General features: G+C 35.5%; 4 protein-coding genes across 4 annotated transcripts; all 4 read right to left on the reverse strand.

The window, feature by feature from the left end:
- Positions 1–179: 179 nt before the first annotated feature.
- LOC21387076 lies at positions 180–1676 on the reverse strand. The gene is made up of 3 exons (XM_010099703.2): positions 1466–1676; positions 954–1075; positions 180–619 (listed from the first exon to the last, which is right to left on the reverse strand). Exons 1-3 carry the CDS (start codon positions 1587–1589, stop codon positions 296–298), a joined length of 570 nt encoding a protein of 189 aa, XP_010098005.1. The 5' UTR covers positions 1590–1676; the 3' UTR covers positions 180–295.
- A 1180-nt stretch (positions 1677–2856) lies between these two features.
- LOC21387077 (ubiquinone biosynthesis protein COQ9-B, mitochondrial) lies at positions 2857–5490 on the reverse strand. The gene is made up of 6 exons (XM_010099704.2): positions 5087–5490; positions 4891–4998; positions 3745–3906; positions 3501–3672; positions 3240–3313; positions 2857–3126 (listed from the first exon to the last, which is right to left on the reverse strand). Exons 1-6 carry the CDS (start codon positions 5405–5407, stop codon positions 3046–3048), a joined length of 918 nt encoding a protein of 305 aa, XP_010098006.1. The 5' UTR covers positions 5408–5490; the 3' UTR covers positions 2857–3045.
- A 2076-nt stretch (positions 5491–7566) lies between these two features.
- LOC21387078 (pollen receptor-like kinase 3) lies at positions 7567–10149 on the reverse strand. Its single transcript, XM_010099705.2, has 2 exons — positions 8802–10149; positions 7567–8138 (listed from the first exon to the last, which is right to left on the reverse strand). The coding sequence occupies exons 1-2, from the start codon at positions 10147–10149 to the stop codon at positions 7567–7569; spliced, it is 1920 nt and encodes a 639-aa protein (XP_010098007.2).
- A 2637-nt stretch (positions 10150–12786) lies between these two features.
- Positions 12787–13700, reverse strand: LOC112091930. Its single transcript, XM_024166667.1, has one exon. It carries the CDS (start codon positions 13639–13641, stop codon positions 12877–12879), a length of 765 nt encoding a protein of 254 aa, XP_024022435.1. The 5' UTR covers positions 13642–13700; the 3' UTR covers positions 12787–12876.
- Positions 13701–19143: the final 5443 nt, after the last annotated feature.

Consider the following 19143-nt stretch of genomic DNA (forward strand, 5'->3'; position numbering starts at 1 on the left):
AAAAAAAAAAAAAAAAGCCCACAGATCATGAATGTAATTCCTAAGAACTAATGAAGTTTGCTTGAGTTATTCCAATTTGCAACTTGCACAGGCAGGCCTCTCTTAACCCCAATGAATAGTTAATCTTACATATCTCTTACATATCAAGTGTCTTAATAAGACAATGTGCACAGTGAATATAGTCATCACAAACTGGTATCATAATGGAAAAAATACGGGAAAATGTGAAGAAACATAGCAAGACCCAACATTAGACATCATTTTTAACTTGTGATTTCATAAAGACAAGTTCTGCTCAATCAGGGAAGGTAAGCATAGATATAAGAGCCTCACTATTGGGAAACCGCGAAACAAGATCAGAGCGCTTTGCAAGCTCAAAGTCCTCAAACTGAAAGGCCGGTGCGCAGGTGCATCCCACGAGAGAGTAGTGCCTCTCGCCATCCCGTGGAGCAGCTTTCAGCAGTGTCCCATCAGCAAAAATTCTTAGGTCATTGGTTGGAAATGCACCAAACCATACATTTGGAGGGACTGTGTACTGTGGTTGCTGATTATCTCCAACCAAATCGGGTCCAAGGCAGGTCAGTTTGACCTTACCATCTTCTTCATTCAACTCCACTACCTGAAAGCAAATAGAGAGGAATGGAAGAACAAAGATTATCTTCTAAACGTTTTGATAGTATTTATGGTTTCTGTCAATTAAACCTTTTTTTTTTATTAGAAGCTGCTGTTTCAGCAATTGGATTATGTTTTCAACGGCCTGATTTTGTGATTGGAACAATTCTATGTAGGTGTTGTAAATTTTTAGCGCGAATAACAGGAAAAACAACAGTAACTGCCGATAGTTATAAAGAACAGGTCCTACAGTAATTCGCTGCTAAAATGATTGAAAATAAAGGGTTCTCTGAAGTTCATGAAAAAATATCTACATCTCAATATCCAAACTGTATAAATACCGTAATAGGTTCTCCCAAGTAAAAATGCCAGGTTTCTGCACAGGGAATGCGATGAAGGCGTGAAACATACCCAGATGGCAACAAGAAGTAAATGCATGAGCTCACAGCTCGGTCAACCTTGTCTGCAGATTAAACTAACAATTATTTAGCAAACCAAATACTAATTCACAAACAAAATTCAATCAAGTAAACGTATTTATATCGTTCAACTAAATTAGAGCACTTCTATTCACAAGATTTGAGCTCAATAACAACTATAATTTATTCAAATGGTTTAAAAGAACATGAAAATGACCAAATCCATCTTCCATGAGATGTAACGATAACCAAATTCTCATCCATAAGTAAGAATTACGCCTCAATTTCGAATCTCATCGATTTCGCAGTTTTCGTAGCATCCGAAACAAGTCTATGATGGAAATTCAACTGAAGAAGATGTGAAAATGATGAAAGTAAAAGCAAAAGGATAAAAATGGAGAAGATCAGGGAATAAGGAAAAAGGAGAAACTGACATTGGGGAGGGAGCTGAGACGTAGAGAGAGAAACAGAAGAGTCTCTGAAAGTTTCGGCGTAGAATCCGCCTTCTGGATGAGGAATCAGATTCAGTTTCGCCACGATCTCTGGAGCACTCGCCATTTTTTGCGCACGATTCTTGGCTACTACCCACCTACTTCCAACAGAGCTTCCCTTCCCTTTCGTTTTTTGTTCTGTTTTCTTTTGTCTTCTTCGCGTCTTTTTAGGTCAATGGTCAAGTCTTGAAAAAATAAATACAAGAATTTCTACGGTAGAAACGTTGTTGGTAAGCACGTTTTAGCTGTTCTCGCTGTTCTACCAAAAAAAGAACGTTTTTTTTTTTTTTTTGGTTTAAGGGCGTTGTAGGTGTTAAACGTGAGCAATTGAAATTCATTTTAAAATAATTTTATTTTTTATATAAAAATAAAAATAAAAAATTTTTATGTTAAAAAAAATTATTTTTAAAAATATATTTATTAATTTTATTAATACATTATTTTTAGTATAAAAAATTTATTATTGTTTTTTTTTGAGAGAGAAGAAAATAAAAATAAAAAATTAAAATCGACTACAAATCATCTTTTATTTTTTTTTATTTTATATTAAATTAAAAAATTATTTTTATTTTTTTATTTTTAATTGTGTTAAATGCCATTTTAAAATCATTCTCATTTTTATTTTTAAAAAACGTAAAAAATAAAAATAAGAATAATTCCAAACAATGTGAGCTGCAGATGTTTTAATGTGGACAATAAATAGATTATGTCCTTAAAAAAAAAAGGGAAATCCAAAAATTAACATTACAACTTTTAATGGAGAAAGAAACACAATTGCTATGACAAAAATTCTTTTTTCTTTTCTCTTTTTCTAAGTTGTGCCTGAGAAACATATGGTGTCAGGTGTGTGTATTTTTTTCTTTCTTTTTATTTTTGTATATACAAGTACTCGAGAAACATGCTTGTGTCAATTGTCATGTTATTGTCCATTTCTAAGGGCCGTTGAAAGAAAAAAAAAAAGGACACACCAAACCAAATCAAATAAAAACAAATGAAGTTAATTAATTTTTATTTTTAATTACTTTACTTAGTTGGTTTAAAAGTTTTCTTTAACTTGGAACATTAATTTAATTAGCGATTTCAAAAAATTTAAAACTGACCAAAGTGACCAAACGTTTTTGAGAAACTATTTAAGAAATGTTTGTCTTCTACTTGTCATCTTTTTCTATATTTTTAGCACATGTCATTCAAAAATGATTCGGACTTAATTTTGGTCGTTTCACGTCCACCTTTCAGAATTTTGTGTCGTTTTCTCTATCTTCTTAAAAACGACACGTTTAAGATATATGGTTGCGCTCGCTTGCGTTAATAGAACAAGTGCTCTTACTTCAGAATTTGCGGGAACATTATTTCAAAGAACCAATTTTATTTCATCGTTCTATTCCCAAGATATGATCGCATTCCCGTTATTTACAGGCCGAAATATAATTCAAGAACGTAAATTTTGTAAATTCAGCTAAAAGAAAGCTAACATGGTCTGGGAAACCATAAAATTGATTGATGCTTGCAAGTTATCTCAGCATTCACCCCTGAAAAACTCTCTTAACAAATCCTTGCAAAGAACCTCCCATTCCGGCTCCAACAGCTTCCGCCAAGTATTTTGCCTGCAAAATTTCAACATAAGATTATATGCACTAACAAACCGTAATTCTGAAAAACAAAGTAGCAGAGTGAAGAAGCTAAGTTCCAAAAGAGTAACAGAAAAAGGGAGAGCCACCTCTTGAATGGTTTTCTTCAAATCAAAGGCATCTTTGATGCGAGCATCCAAGAAAGCCCATGTATCGCGGAAATCTGTCAGAAACAGCAAGCTGCCATATTAGTATTTTACATGAGAGAATTTTCCATAGGGACAGGTACAAACACTCTGTTCCTTACAACGCAAGGAGCCAAGAAGCCAGTGTCTAAATAGGCACAATACAAATTAAGGAACAGAACACAAATCCGATTCTAATAAAAAGGTAGAATGGAAATTGCACACCTGGAGATTTATCAGTAAGCATGTAGATCTCGGTTGTTGAGTATATTCCTCCAAGGACAGAACGCTTCACATACCAATCAATATCAGAGCCCTCATCACCAGCAGCATGCCAGATTTCATCAACAAGCATTGCTCGCTGCTTAAAACTCGTCGGGACATTCGTTGGAAGTGCCTGCAAAAGAAAATTAGTAAAAGCTATTCTGCACATCCCAAGCCATGAAAGGGAGAAAAGAAAGGACAATACCTGGATACTAAGAGCTTGAGGCCATGTTGGTATGTAGGGAGCCTGCATTTCCAAGCGAATTCTAACAAGCTTGGAAATGCGCTCACTAGGTATTAAACTTTTCAAGTCCTGTTCGGAGTCGATTCTATCAACAAGCCTTTGTAAGCACTCATCCATGAAAAACTGTGAGGGAAATAACAGTAAAACAGGTCAAGATTAGTGTGTAGAGAAAACATCTGGTCTGCTCTACAGAAAGACTGCAACAATGAAATGCATAAAGCAAAACATTAGTCAAAGAAGTGCACTTTGAAGAACTTCTCATAAATACCTCCATATACCAAACACTAATCCTATGAGCTTCAAAACATTAACTAAAGAGTATTGCTAAGGACACCAATTCTAATCTTAACATTTTGTACCAACTTCAAGTTATCACATTTTCATTGGAAAATGTAATCTTTTATTATTAAATAATATGGCAACCTATCCTTTTATAAGTCACCTGGCATACGCTCCAGCCAATTAATACGGAAACCTTTAAAACAACTACCAATGGAAGAATGACAACTCAATGTCGGTACATAAAGTTGGGATAAGAGTTGGCATCCCCAACATTTTTCGAATCTAAATGATATTAGCCAATCTCAATCTTAATTCGTATTTCCCAAGCATTTTATAGTTTAGTTTATCTTGAAATATGCTTTAAAGTCGCAACAGGCGATCAGAAAAATAAATGAAACTGTCTTCACATAATAGCAGCCAAACAAAACTCTGATGACATCCAACATTTGATATGGTTCACCTTCGTTAAGTGCAAAATATTTTTAAACTTTAAGCCTAATTATTTCAGAAAAACGGTAAAATCACTGCTCCTATTTTTACCAGCAGTGGCTGAACAAAATACGAAGATAACCGGAAAAAAAACGCGAACATAAACTCTTCAAGATATGAACTACAGAAATCAACAAAACTCTGTATCAAAGTAATACGCAAAGTGAAAATAAAGTGAAGAAAACTAAACTAGTTAACAAAAAATTACTGTTTTAACTTATAATATCACCATCAGCGGACAAACAATACATCAACATAACCGAAATATATATAAAATGGAACTAATCTACTGATAAACACCAGAACTATATATGGAAGAAACATATATAAATATACCTCAACAAGAGCCCCTTCTTTCCTTGGAAATGACCCTACTATAGCCGGTGAGACACCAGCGTCTCTCGCACCGGCGATCATCGCAGCTTCAGTCCATCCCAATTTTAGCTGCACCGAATCATTCCAAACGTCACAATTTCAAAATCAAATTCTAATAAAATTCGCGTTGAAATAAAATTGGGGAAAATGTACGGACCACATGAAAAAGCGAGGCGCGAAGCACGCGAGCTTGCTCGTCTTCGTACTCCGGTCTCGGCCTCTGTCCGAGGTTGTGCCGTGCTTCTTCCGTCGTCGATGAAGCCGACCAAGCTGAATAAGACGACGACGACGACGAAGACGGCGAATCGGAGGCTGACGAGTTAGGGTTTTGAGGGTGTTGATTAGGGGTTTGGTTGGTGAATGATTGAGAGTCCACGGAAGAGGAGAAGCTTTGAAATGGAGGATATCGAATACGGGAGCTACGATTGCCACCGGCTGAGACGCCGAGGAGCAGCCGCTTCACCGCCGTCCGGTACATTTCGGGACGTCACTGCTTTTAGAGAGTGAGAGAGAGAGAATCACCTGAACAGAAATCTCCACGTTGCCTGGTTTTGAAGATCTGAACAGCGTTTCTTTTTATTTTTATTTTTATTTTATTTTATTTTTCAGATCGACGTAGTGTCGTTTTTCGAATCCACGTATTGTAAGGAATAGCCACGGAAACATTCTTCAAACATTTTTCTTTCTTTTTGTCCTTTTTCGCTATTTTTTCTGCCTCAATCTTAAAAAGTACAGAGAATTTTGAGTCAAGAATCAAGATAGTAAAATATTACCAATCAATTCACTGATGTTATAGAATTTAATTATGTTTTTAAAAACTAAATTTAACATAACGGATCAAATAAATAAACGTGAAACTACGACCGTGTTTAGAATTGATTATATTTTTGTTTTTTATGTTTTTTGAGAAAAAAATAAAAATATTTTCAAAATGACGTTTGGTGTAATAAAGATAAAAAATAAAAATAAAAATGATTTTTTGATTTAGTATAAAATAAGAGAGAAATGAAAAATGACTTTTAATCGTTTTTCATTTTCTCCTCTTAAGAGCAGAAAGAGAGAGACAATAATGAATTTTTTTATACTGAAAATAATCTTTTAATAAAACTACTAAAAGTATTTTTAAAAATAATTTATGTATGAAATTAAAAATATTTTTATTTTTATTTTTATATAAAAAATAAAATTATTTTAAAACGAATTAAGTCTGGTTTTACAATAACTGATGGCAAAAATTTTACTCTAACGGCATGTCGTTCTCAATACTTAACGACAGAAAACTTTTTCTTCCTTTCTCGAAAAGAGACAACGAACTTATGGACAAACGACATATCATTTGCAGGTAGTACTTTCTCCTACCATAAGGAATAGAAAAATTTAAACGTCTGTCTACAAATTTTTTTTTTTTTTTTTTTTCAAGAAACAACAGATTAATTTATTTATTCTAATGTAATCCACATGCGTTCTCATACTTGAACAAACACAAACAACACAGGAGGAAAGACATATCATTTGCTTGTCGTTTAAAATAAAATCTCCGAAAAATCTTTGTAACAAATTAGTAAACAACAACTTAAATCTACATGTCGTTTTCTTCGCATGGTTGATTACGTACGTGCAAATAAACTAAATGTAGGTTAAACTTTTGACAACAAATATGTTTTAATTTGAAGGACAGAAAAATTTATACATAATATGAGAATAGTTTCCCCAATAAATTGGCTTATTACAATGCTACAAGAAAATTTTACGTTCCATATAGTTCTATAAACCTATATGAATGCAGTATTATCGGCAGAAACAGAAATTGTGGTTGAAAATGTAAACAATCTTGCATTTCTTTATAACCATCCATTTCAAATAGTCAAATTGATAACCTCCATCAAATTTTAGGCCGAAATTCTCATGTACCAGACGTGAATATCTGTTTTGTGCTAAATTCACTAAAATTCGACCTGAACTTAAATTGTAAGGCACAGGAAAGTCAACGAATTAATTGCCTCTAGTTTTGCAAAGCTACACCGTACAAAAGTCATATTGCAAATCTACTTCCTACGAAATAACAATGCAAAGCCACTAAAATTTTCTCAAGAGAAATTGTTTCACTGACAATTAATTGAACTGATGCAACGTACATGAAATTTACAGAAATACTAATTAAAAAGAGAAAACTGTAGCCCATAGATTCTACTAACCTATGAAGAACAAATTAATGAATGATACATGAGTAACTGAAACAGCAGTATATAGTCCTTATTGTTCAAACCTACCTTGCCTTCTTGACCAACCATTTCAAGTTTTTGTGTAAACGTTTTCCTAATCACTAATTCATCTTCACAAACAAAACACATGCTCAAATTGAGTCCCCCAAACGACAAGAAAAAATCCAAGCATTGGCCTTTTAAAGATATAATAATATAAAAGCTCTCGGATCTCTTAGATCGCCCTTTGACCAATATGTGATCCAGATGCTTATATATAATTCAAATATTTCAGACCTAAGTACTTACTTCTTTCCCTGATCACCTGCAAATTAATTAGTTAGCCAAACTATATATACATAATACATACACATGACATGTGTGTGTGTGTGTGTGTGTGTGTGTATATATAGCTGATAAATAATCATTTTCATGATCAAACTTGCACTTCATCTATCCTTCTAATGGCCTCCCTCATGTCAATCCGCTGCTGCGGATTACTCTCAACGCAGGCGGCCCCGACGTGGAGGAGCTGCAACATATGGTTAACCGCCACCGTGCTCGCGGCGATCTCCGGGTCGAGGAGCTCCATCTCTTGGTCGACGTCGCCGTGGGCCGACATGACCCACTGGACGGCGTCGATGCCGCCCTTGCCGTTGGTCAGGTATTGGGAGGGGAACTTGCCGGTGAGGATCTCGAGGATGATGATGCCGAGGCAGTACACGTCGGTCTTGTTGGAGACGCGCTGGTACTGGAGGAAGTCGGGGGTCTTGAAGGCGAACATGGCTTGGACGGCGTTGGCGGGGTTCATGAGGGGCTGGAAGGCGTAGTCGCTGAGGATCGGGTCGTGGTCGTCGGTCAGGAGGACGTTGCTGGACTTGAGGTTGCCGTGGGGGAGGTCGTAGGAGGAGAATTCCGAGTAGAGGAAACCAAGACCCCGGGCGATTCCTTGGATTATCTTCAGACGGGTTGGCCAGTTCAGCTCCGCGTGACTACTTCCGCGATCGCCTGTAGAAAATATTTGTGGCGAGAGGATATATGAGTTGAAGTTTGTTGTTCCAAGAGCTTTCCTTACTTTGTTGTCTTACTTATCAAAATTTGCCACATTGACTAAACTTGAAATCTTGAAACTAGTGGGATAACAAAGGAAATTAATATGTTTTATTTCGACATTTTTACTCTAATGAATTAATGTTATTGTACCATTGACATATGATTTTACAAGAGTGGGCGTTACACGTTTTTCCTATTTCAAATTGAAGAATAGACTGGAGTAATATACTTTTACTTTTCTTTTCAAAAGTAGAGTACTCTCAAGTGTATGAAAATAAGATAATTTTCATTTTCTATTGTATTATTATGTAAATGACAATTAGCATATATTTTATCATACGTTAGGAACGATTAGTTTAAATTTTTTTCCCTAGTCCAGACGGAAATTTTCATTTTTCTAAAAAAAAAAGGGATCACGATCAGATAAACATTTTCCCTTCTATAAACTGAAAGGAATACGTTTTTTTTTTTCGAAAGTGATTTATTCTTTGAAACATACAAATGTATAGTTCATGCAGTATCATATATAACAAAATCATATAATATATTGGCATTGCCATGCATTAAATATAACTTTCAAGAATAAATGCAGAAGCTATTAAATTGCATAGTACGTACCATGCAAAACGTACAACAAGCTGCCTTTAGAAATATACTCGGATACAAGCAGTTTCTCCTCCCTCCGGTAATGGTAAGCCAAAGGCGTCAAGATATTCTTATGCCTCAACCTCCCAAACCTCCTCATCTCGGCGTCAAATCCGTCCCTCCCCATCCTATTCATCTCTCTCATCCTCTTCACCGCCACCGACAGCCCTGTTGTCATCACCGCCTTGTACGCCGACCCCAGCCCCCCGTTCCCCAGCACCTCCGCCGCCGCCTTCATCAAATCCGCCATCCCGAAACTCCCCTTCTCCTCGTTCACCATCACCAGGTCCGTCATCGACCCGCTCTTCCCGTGGTGAGACGACGACGACGACGCCGACGCCGACGCAGCCCCGCCCGATCTCCGATTCGAATGCTCCGAATTACTATAATTACCCGCCCGCTTGTGCGAGCTCCGCACGTCCACCTCCACCACCTCGCCCACGTGCTCCTTCCCCAGCTGGCTGAACTCGTCCTCCCTCCCGTTCTTCGAGCTCAGCAACGCGTACAGCAAAACGACGATCATCGTCGCGATAACGCCGCCGACAATCAGCTTCGTGTTGTTCGCGTTCTCGTCGTTGAGGGAATTACCAGACAACGCCATCTGAGCGCCGCGGCCGCTGCAAGCCTTCTCCAGCGGCGGACCGCAGAGGCCGTCGTTCCCAGAAAACGCCGTCGCATTGTACTTCGCGAGAATCCCCGGGATTTCCCCTTCCAGCTTATTGTTGGAAAAATCTAGAGAAGATATTGGTTGTGTGAAATTTGGAATGGGACCATTAAACTGGTTATTCTCCAAATGGAGCTCTATCAAATGGGTCAACTGACCCAAGGATTTCGGTATGTTTCCGGTGAATTTGTTCTCGTTGAGCCAGACCTTCTTCAACGAGTTCAAATGGGAGAAGAAATCTGCCGGGATTTCGCCGGAGAAGGAGTTCCCGGTTAGGAGAAGGGCTTTGAGAACGCCGAGCTTGTTGAACTGCGGCATCGGGCCGGAGAAGTTGTTGTTCATGAGGCTGATGGTTCTGAGGCCGCGGATCTGGGCCAGGGCGTCGATGTCGATGGCACCGACGAGGCCCATGTTGGTGAGGTGGAGGCCCGTTATGATGCCGTCGAAGCACATGACTCCGGCCCAACGTGAAAGGCACGGGGACGAGTCCGGGACCCAGGACGAGAGAGCATTATTGGTTTGGTTGAAGGAGTTTTTGTGCTTGAAAATAGCGTGGGCTTCCGAAAGGGAGAGAGAGAAAGGCAAGAGGAGAGAGAAGATGAGAAAGAAAGAGAGAAGATGATGATGGTCATGATGGCGACGGCGAACAGCGGCCATTGGTGGGCCGGAGAAGGGGAGGAGAAGATGGTCCGGAAAGAAACGAGCCGCTGTTCGGAGAGTACTGGAGACGTATAACTGGATTTGGTAATTTGCTTATTTTGAATTTGTGGATTAACATTTTTTTTGGGGGGTGGTGTTTTGGAGGAGAAGGTTGGGGTTGTGTTGATTTGAGGGAGGATTAATGGTGCGTGAGGGAGGGAGTGATCTACTGATTTGCATGGCAAAGTCTAAGAATAGCTTTGGAGAGAGAAAATGAATTAAAAAAGAGGATATATATATATATATATGAGAGAATATTACTCTTCGTTGACCAAGTCAGGCTCCTCGGAGACCCTTCCTCTTTAATATTTGGGTGCATGGTGGCATATTCCCACTTGATTATTACATCAAATACCATTTACAATATTGCTTAACTTTAGTCCTTTATTTATCGACCCTTTTTCTGATACATTCATCTCTAGTAGTCATCATCTATATTTTCACAATAATAAATTGCTTGCAACAGGGTGAAATTATATTGAAAAAATGTTGGGACACGGTGTTAAAGCATTATGGGCGTGTTTGTTTGGGTGGAAAAGAATGGAATAGAATGAAATGTAATTTTAGTTTGATGTTTGGTTGGATTTATAAGAAAAGAATTATTATTCAAAAGGAATTGTCATTCACCCATTTTAAGTGAATCATCATTGTTTCCTCATATGGGAGAAATGATCATTCTAAGTTCTTTTTTTTTCCACAATTACCCTTCAATATTATAATATAATTAAAATATATTATATAGTAATTATATCTTATAATATAATATATAATAAAAAATATTATAATATAAGATAGTTATATATAATATAATAATTAATTTATAATATAGTTATAAATTATAATATATTTATTTAATATTCTATAATAATATATAATATATTGTAACATAATTATATCTTATAATATAATATATAATAATATTACAATATAATATATATAATATGATATAATATAATATAGTTGTAATATTTTAACAAATAATACCATAATTATACTAATAATTTTAATATTATTATTTTATTGTATAATATAATTATTTTTATTATATTAATAATATAATAATAATTAATATAATTAAATATTAATATAATCTTATAATTCTAATATTATTATCTATTATAGTTCATTACACATGATTATTAATTATAATATATTTATTGTATATAATATAATAATTATATAATAATAGTTTTATTATATTATATTACATTTTATATATTATATTGATGGATAAAATATTAGTGTTATATATAGCACAAGGGTAAGTTTGTCAACATAAAAATATTCATGTTCTATTCGAGAGAATTCTTAAAATTACAACCAAATAAATGAATTAATTTTTAAGTACTTTTAAAACAAGACATCTCCTTGGTGCTTATGAAAATTAGAAAACTATCAATTTTCATTTTTTATGATTTTTTCCTAGTTAAGGATATATCGGGTATTTTTGAAGTCCAAATCAAGTATTGACTAAAAAAATATATAAACTTGTGTATTAAATATAATCTGAACATATGCTTCTAATGTGGTAAAAAATTGATGGTTCGTATTTTTCTTAGAAAAAATGAAACACATCGTACAAAGAGAAAGACAACACATCGCCGATAAAGTTTAAGATGTAATAATTCCTTTAAAAAAAATCGACTGGTTTAGCCTTCATGCATGTAATTGAAGTATGTAATGCCGTTTTATGATGCATTACGGAAAATTTAATTGAGAACGTATTAATTAGTGAATTGGAGCAAAGACTTAGTAAAAGTATGTAATTTAAAAGAATCAGATTTTTTTTTTAAAGAGTCATCATGAGTGAAAGGTTTGGATCTTTATATTATAAGCGACATCTGGCATGCATAGGAAGAGATAGGTGTGGGATTAACTGATAATCACTTATTTTACACATCCAAGTAACGAACTCAAAGAGGAGTTGGTTATGGGAGGGAAAACATTACGATAGAAGGAGTATATCAAATCATTTGACCAATAAGCGGTGTATTAGTGGTAAAAAAAAAAAAAACATGGTGATTATAATTAGTCATTAAGAATGATAATATAGTAATAACTGTCACTCATCTTAAATTTCGAACCTATATGTTTCTCTCTTTTCATGGCTATCGCTTGTGAGTAAAGTAAATGGAAATTTTAAAATCGGGTGATAAGAATATATACAAGGGAAACAGAAAAAAAAAAAAAAAGAAAAAGAATATTAAACTCAATAATATTGTTTCAATATATTTATCCTTTTTTAAGTTTTTTTTTTTTTTTTTTTTTGAAAATAGTTTGATAAAATTTTGAAAGGACGAATTATGATTTCTATATCAAAATTCAAAAGTTTTTGAAAGTTTTTAAGTTTTCTTACCATTATTTTCGACAATCCTAATAGGAATAGATATGGAGAGAATGAATATGTACACACCTAAAATCCATCCAGTAAAGGGCCACAACTTATAGAAAAAGCAAGAACAACAAATATAAGAAACTCAATAAAAAAATAATTCAATTATAGACGTTAACAGTTCAAATTAAAAGGAAACTCAAACTATATACCTGAAAGAAAAAAAAATGTAATCTATAAAAACCTATAAGAATATGCAGCGGAAATAATATAAAAATTAATAAATAAATTTAACATGGAGCTAGAAGAATTCCTAATTGTGTAAAACCATGGCAAACGAAATAATAAAGTAATTAAGGGAGAGAGCATTGTTGTCTGAGCCAAGAAGGGTAGAAAAGATCCGGAAACTGTCGGGACAATTCGGTGAAGCAATCCTCACCCCAACTAGACATGGCGGTGCAGCAACCCGGCCCCATTCCCAATCTCTTGTTGAAGAATCCGGACATGATTTCGTTAATGCAAGACTGCATGGTGTTAATGAAAGACAAACACTTTTGTGCTGATTCCTCTGGAGTCGGCAGAGATGGTGGTGGCGGTGGTGGCAGCAACGGTGCCTGACGCGGTGACGAGTTTTGCTCGGGAGGCTGGCAGTAGGCTATGGATTGAGGCCAAAGATCATGCACGTGGGAACCGGCGCACTCTTCTGTGGCGTTGTGGATCAGGAAGTCACAGCAAGTGGAGTTGATCGGACTGTGATCAATTTCGTGGTGTGCAAATTGGGCCATGCAATACAAATATGTGTGTCGGCAATCCGAAAGGGCACTCGAAGCCTGCGGCGGCGTCGATGGTTGTGATGGCGATGGCGGTAGCGGGGATAACTGAGGCGCAGACGGGTCCTGCTCGGGATGTTCCCGTTGACAATAGGCCAGCGCTGGAGGAATGAAATCGGGCCATCTGTCACCTGCGCACTCGGCGGTGGCGTTGTAGAGAATGGCACAGCAAGTGGAGTTGATCGGAGTGCGATCAGTTCCGGAGTGGCCGGCATATTGGGGCAGGCATTGCAATGCGTTACGCCCGGCAGGGCAATCCAAGAGGGCAGCCGGAGCCCGCGGCGGCATCGGTGGTTCTGGCGGCTGCTCAATCGGCTTTGGGAATATTGGAAAATCAAAAAAGAGTAATCTCCTAGACGGCGGCTTGGCGGAAGCCTGTCCGACTGTGAAAGCACTAAATGTCAAGCAGAAGAGGAGGAAGATTGAATTCTTCTTCATGTTTGCTTGCTAATATTGATTACGATTTTTTTCTCTTTTTTCTTCTTTTTTTCCTTTTCTGTGCGTGTACGTAGAGGAGGAGAGCGATGGCAGAGTAATTTAGTATGAAAATAATGAATATTGAGAGGTCTATTTATAGATAGATAAATTCTAAAGCTGTTCTAATTATAATTGTAAACCAAATCTAAATCTTAATTATAATCAAATTAAAATAAATCAAAACAGATAAATATTAATTAAAATATATCTTAATTTACTCCAATTCCTAAAGAAACTCTACTTATGATCTCTCTATTTCTTTTATCTCCTTTTATTATATTCCATCTATTTGTATTACATTGTTTGGTTTGTTTTAAAGCTTATCTTAAAGAAAAATCGAACAACGCTTCTTGTGAATAATTGTTAGAAAGTACGAGTTAAAATTGTAAAGTAATGAAGTGTAATCTTATAATATTCTAGTGTATATATGAGATAATTGAATCCTATTTATTAGATATGATGTTACATCTGATGTCTCAGATGATGTTGTAATACTATCTGGAATACTACTACCTTTCTTACTATTCAAATTAATTACCAAGGAAAGACAGTATTGCAGAAAGTAAAAATAAATGGACACGATATGTTATCGCCGTTCGCACCCACACCCACTATACGGGGCCACACCCAGATAGTAAACAGTTTCACTATACTTCAAGAATTACAACACTGACGGACTTATTCACACAAGGACTCCCTCCTAGACTATGACGCCGCTGTGATGAAATCACAAAATTACTCTGTTTAGCGTACACCACATGTCTTCTAAATTGCACGGCGAACTCCCTTCGACCGACATAGCTTCCTCCCGAAAGCAACAAATCCCTCTCCCGAAGGACGATCTCAATAACGCACAAGGCCCACAAAAACTCACACACTCTTTTCTAAAAATATTCTATTAAACCCATACTCTTCTCTACTTTTAATGAGCAGACTTCATGTCTTTTTATACATAGCTAGCAATTTTTTCACGTTGGCACAATCCAAATCTCCTTCTGAAAAATCTCATTCAAAAATTCCCTCCACAATTTTTTCTCCAGCAATCTCACTACGATTTGATCTTGTTTCAAACCTTCAAATTAGAATTTGGATTATGCACCATCTTCAAGTCTGAAAACTTTGCTAGATGAAAACAACCTGATCTTTTCGTTTAAATCAACCCACGGCATTCTTGAAATTTAAATCAATATTATATCAACAAGAACGTTCTAAATCCTTTTCAAATCCAAATTGCCCTTCACAACTTAAGCCAAGCCCACCTTAGAACCAAGCCCACATTAGGACCAAGCCCAATTTAACTTCCAAAAACAAAACCCATAACCTGCATACAGCTCTTCACGTCTAAAGCTTCCATCCACGCACAAATATATATATATATGTCTATTTGCAGACTTTCACTCAAACACGTTTTCTTTAAATTGATTTGGCATTATCTCGATCAACAAACACAAAATCTTCAATTCAAATTCTTCATCAAATCTTATCTTCATTTGACCAAGTCTTTATCCTTATCTCTCCAAATCTCAACCAATATCTTTGTGTAATCTAAATCTGATTCTAAATTTTCTTTTGCAATATGAATTCTTCTTGAACCTGCTTTTTAAATTTTTACAAGATTGCCAATAAATTGTCAACTAATAAAAATACTTAACACTATTAGTTATAATTATTAAATACCATTTTTTCCAATTTCTTTTCTCTTTCACAAACTTCTTATAAAATTATAACGTCGTTCTGAATGTGAATGGTTAGTAACGTCAATACTTATGTCTATATTTTCTCATTCTTATTCTTAAAGTAAATCTTTTTCTTATAATCTAGTTTCACTACAAAAAAAAGGGTTATTAGCAACAACATTATTAACGACGACATTTGTTGTTGCTAAAATTACAGTATTAACAACGACATGTCGTCGCTTAAAAAAAACAAAATTTTTGAACGACTTTTCGTCGCATTCATTATTTGCGATGACATGTCGTTGCACAAAATTTATATAATTGCGACGACATGTCGTCGCTAAAATAGAATGGAATATCCGTGACGACATGTCGTCGCTAATGCCCATTGGCACCAAAACCAATCTAGCGCCAACAAATTTGGTGCCAGTTTGTACATTTTTTGCAAGGACATGTCATCGCAAATAGTAATGGTTATAGCTGGTGGTGATGTGGCCAAAAGGGGTGGGAAATTTGGCAGTTTCTCTCTAATAAGTTCCAGATATTTTGTTTATTTTTTGCGATGACTATGCAAAACGTCGTTGCAAAAAATGGTTCCATAAAATTATTTTCAGAACGACTTTTTTGCGATGACACGTGTCGTCAGAAAAAAGGTTCCAGGAAAATCTATCAAGGACGACTGTTTTTTACGATGACACATGTTGTTGCAAAGACTGGGGATTTAATTTTTCCTAAAAAAAAGGGAGGAAACATTGGCTGTTTCCTCAAAATTATTTGTGACGACACTGTTAAATTGTCATTGCAAAAAAGGAACCAGGATATATTCCTCAAGAATATTCTCTGAAATATTAATGAGGTGAAGAACAACGTCGTCATTTTAACATGAATTGCGATGACTATTTAATGTTTTTTAGGACAACATTATGTCGTCGCAAAAAAAAAAACCTGTATAACCCCGACCGCAGAACTCTTTCCGCCATTTTTTCCGCTGAGGCTCTCAATTTTCTCTCATTTTCTCCGTTCAAAACCTCCAAAAACCGTCCAAAAACACTAAAAATAGCTTAGTATTATCGATATCTCCTCAAATCTTTCATTTGCAGAGAAAAAAAGTCAAAAAATGTGGAGTTTTCATCTCCCTCTCACCTCCTACTTTTCCGGCCGAACTCGTCATTTCCGGCCGCCAGCGTCCTCTTTTCTTGCTGCCTTTCCGTTCTCCAACCTCCGTTCTTTTTGGGTTTGGATTTTGTGAGTTAATAGTTTGGTATTTTATTAATTGATTTTGGTATTTTGTTAATTGATTTTGGTGTTTTTGTTATGGTTTATAATTTTGTTTTAGATTTTAGATATAGTTTGTGGTTTTGAATTTAGAATTGTGAATTTTAAATTAGGATTGAAACTGATATATGTGATAATTAGATTAAAATTTGTATAAAATTTGTTTAATGATGATTATGTGATAATTAAAAAATTATATAAAAATTTTGATTAATTATATAAAAAATTAAATAAACTAATGTTAAATACTTATTATAAAATAATTTGTGTTAATTTTCATAAAATTTGATAAAACTTTATAAATTCTTCGTAGTGGAGATGCCTATGGACAAGAGTTGGATACATTTAAGGAACCAGTTGTATGATGAGTACTGGGATGGTTTGTGTGCTTTTATTGAGGTTGGAAAGAATTATGCAAATTCACTCGGGGGTATTAGTTGTCCATGTATGAAGTGTAGAAGTCATGAGATGCATCCACCCGAAACAGTGAAAGCGCACATACATCGATGGGCTTTTGATACAAGTTACACCACATGGATTCACCATGGTGAAGTACGTCCTGCTGCTGCAGTTTTTAGTGAATCTGTTGGTGAGATGTTTGCAGTGCTAAATGATGTGACTGGAATTAGTGATGATCATGAGACAATGGGTGAGACAGAAACAGTTATAGAAGATACACACTACGATGAATTTAGATATCTCTTATCTGAGCTACAAGTCGGATTGTATCCGGGTTGCACTAAGTATTCATTGTAGAATTTTTTAGTGAAACTAATGCATCTAAAAGTGTTGTACAAGTGGCCTAATGAATGCATGGATGAAATGTTGAAGCTACTGAGAGATGCACTTCCAAAAGGGAACAAGTTACCAACATCACATTACGTGGCGAAGAAGTTATTGAGTAAACTGAGACTGAGCTGTGAGGCAATTCATGTGTGTAAGTATGACTGCGCTTTGTTTTGGAAGCAAAATGCTGCTTTGCAGTCTTGTCCAGTATGTAGTACAAGTCGTTGAAAGAGCAAAAAAGGAAAAAAAGTTCCGTGGAAAGTACTCTGATATTTCCCTTTGAATGATCGGTTGAAGCGTCTATATGCTTCCCGTCACACTGCTAAGGAAATGACGTGGCACGTGCAGGGGCGTTCGAGGGATGAAGACTTAATGCGTCATCCAGTTGATGGTACATAGTGGAAAGATTTTGCTCAAAATTATTTACGACGACATTGTTAAATTGTCGTTGCAAAAAAAGAATCAAGGTATATTCCTCAAGAATATTGTCTAAAATATTAATGAGGTGAAGAAGAATGTCGTCATTTTAACATGAATTGTGACGACTATTTAATGTTTTTTGCGATGACATTATGTCGTCGCAAAAAATGACCTGTATAACCACGATCGCAGAACTCCTTCCGCCATTTTTTCCACTGAGGCTCTCAGTTTTCTCTCGTTCTCTCCGTTCAAAACCTCTAAAAACTGTCCAAAAACACTGAAAATAGCTTAGTATTATCGATCTTTCCTCAAATCTTTCATTTGCAGAGAAAAAAAGTCAAAAAATACGGAGTTTTCATCTCCCTCTCGCCTCCTACTTTTCCGGCCGAACTCGTCATTTTTCAGCCGCCAGCGTCCTCTTTTCTTTATGCCTTTCCATTCTCCAACCCCCGTTATTTGTGGGTTTGGATTTTGAGAGTTAATATTTTGGTATTTTATTAATTGATTTTGGTATTTTGTTAATTGATTTTGGTGTTTTTGTTATGGTTTATAATTTTGTTTTAGATTTTAGATATAGTTTGTGGTTTTGAATTTAGAATTGTGAATTTTAAATTAGGATTGAAACTGATATATGTGATAATTAGATTAAAATTTGTATAAAATTTGTTTAATGATGATTATGTGATAATTAAAAAATTATATAAAAATTTTGATTAATTATATAAAAAATTAAATAAACTAATGTTAAATACTTATTATAAAATAATTTGTGTTAATTTTCATAAAATTTGATAAAACTTTATAAATTCTTCGTAGTGGAGATGCCTATGGACAAGAGTTGGATACATTTAAGGAACCAGTTGTATGATGAGTACTGGGATGGTTTGTGTGCTTTTATTGAGGTTGGAAAGAATTATGCAAATTCACTCGGGGGTATTAGTTGTCCATGTATGAAGTGTAGAAGTCATGAGATGCATCCACCCGAAACAGTGAAAGCGCACATACATCGATGGGCTTTTGATACAAGTTACACCACATGGATTCACCATGGTGAAGTACGTCCTGCTGCTGCAGTTTTTAGTGAATCTGTTGGTGAGATGTTTGCAGTGCTAAATGATGTGACTGGAATTAGTGATGATCATGAGACAATGGGTGA

This window comes from Morus notabilis, unplaced genomic scaffold (genome assembly GCF_000414095.1).
Source record: "Morus notabilis unplaced genomic scaffold, ASM41409v2 Scaffold660, whole genome shotgun sequence".
Classification (NCBI taxonomy): Eukaryota; Viridiplantae; Streptophyta; class Magnoliopsida; order Rosales; family Moraceae; genus Morus; species Morus notabilis.

Excerpts from the sequence above, each read along its gene's own strand:
- LOC112091930 (XM_024166667.1), bottom strand. The coding sequence starts at position 13,641 with ATGCCGCCGCGGGCTCCGGCTGCCCTCTTGGATTGCCCTGCCGGGCGT.
- LOC21387077 (XM_010099704.2), bottom strand. The coding sequence starts at position 5,407 with ATGTACCGGACGGCGGTGAAGCGGCTGCTCCTCGGCGTCTCAGCCGGT. Across the intron at positions 4,999-5,086 it reads GCGCCTCGCTTTTTCATGTG|CTAAAATTGGGATGGACTGA; the intron begins GTCCGTACATTT and ends GATTCGGTGCAG. Across the intron at positions 3,673-3,744 it reads CTCAAGCTCTTAGTATCCAG|GCACTTCCAACGAATGTCCC; the intron begins GTATTGTCCTTT and ends TTTCTTTTGCAG.
- LOC21387078 (XM_010099705.2), bottom strand. The coding sequence starts at position 10,149 with ATGGCCGCTGTTCGCCGTCGCCATCATGACCATCATCATCTTCTCTCT. Across the intron at positions 8,139-8,801 it reads CTTGTTGTACGTTTTGCATG|GCGATCGCGGAAGTAGTCAC; the intron begins GTACGTACTATG and ends TATTTTCTACAG.
- LOC21387076 (XM_010099703.2), bottom strand. The coding sequence starts at position 1,589 with ATGGCGAGTGCTCCAGAGATCGTGGCGAAACTGAATCTGATTCCTCAT. Across the intron at positions 1,076-1,465 it reads GTCTCAGCTCCCTCCCCAAT|ACAAGGTTGACCGAGCTGTG; the intron begins GTCAGTTTCTCC and ends TTTAATCTGCAG. Across the intron at positions 620-953 it reads ACTTGGGAGAACCTATTACG|GTAGTGGAGTTGAATGAAGA; the intron begins GTATTTATACAG and ends ATTTGCTTTCAG.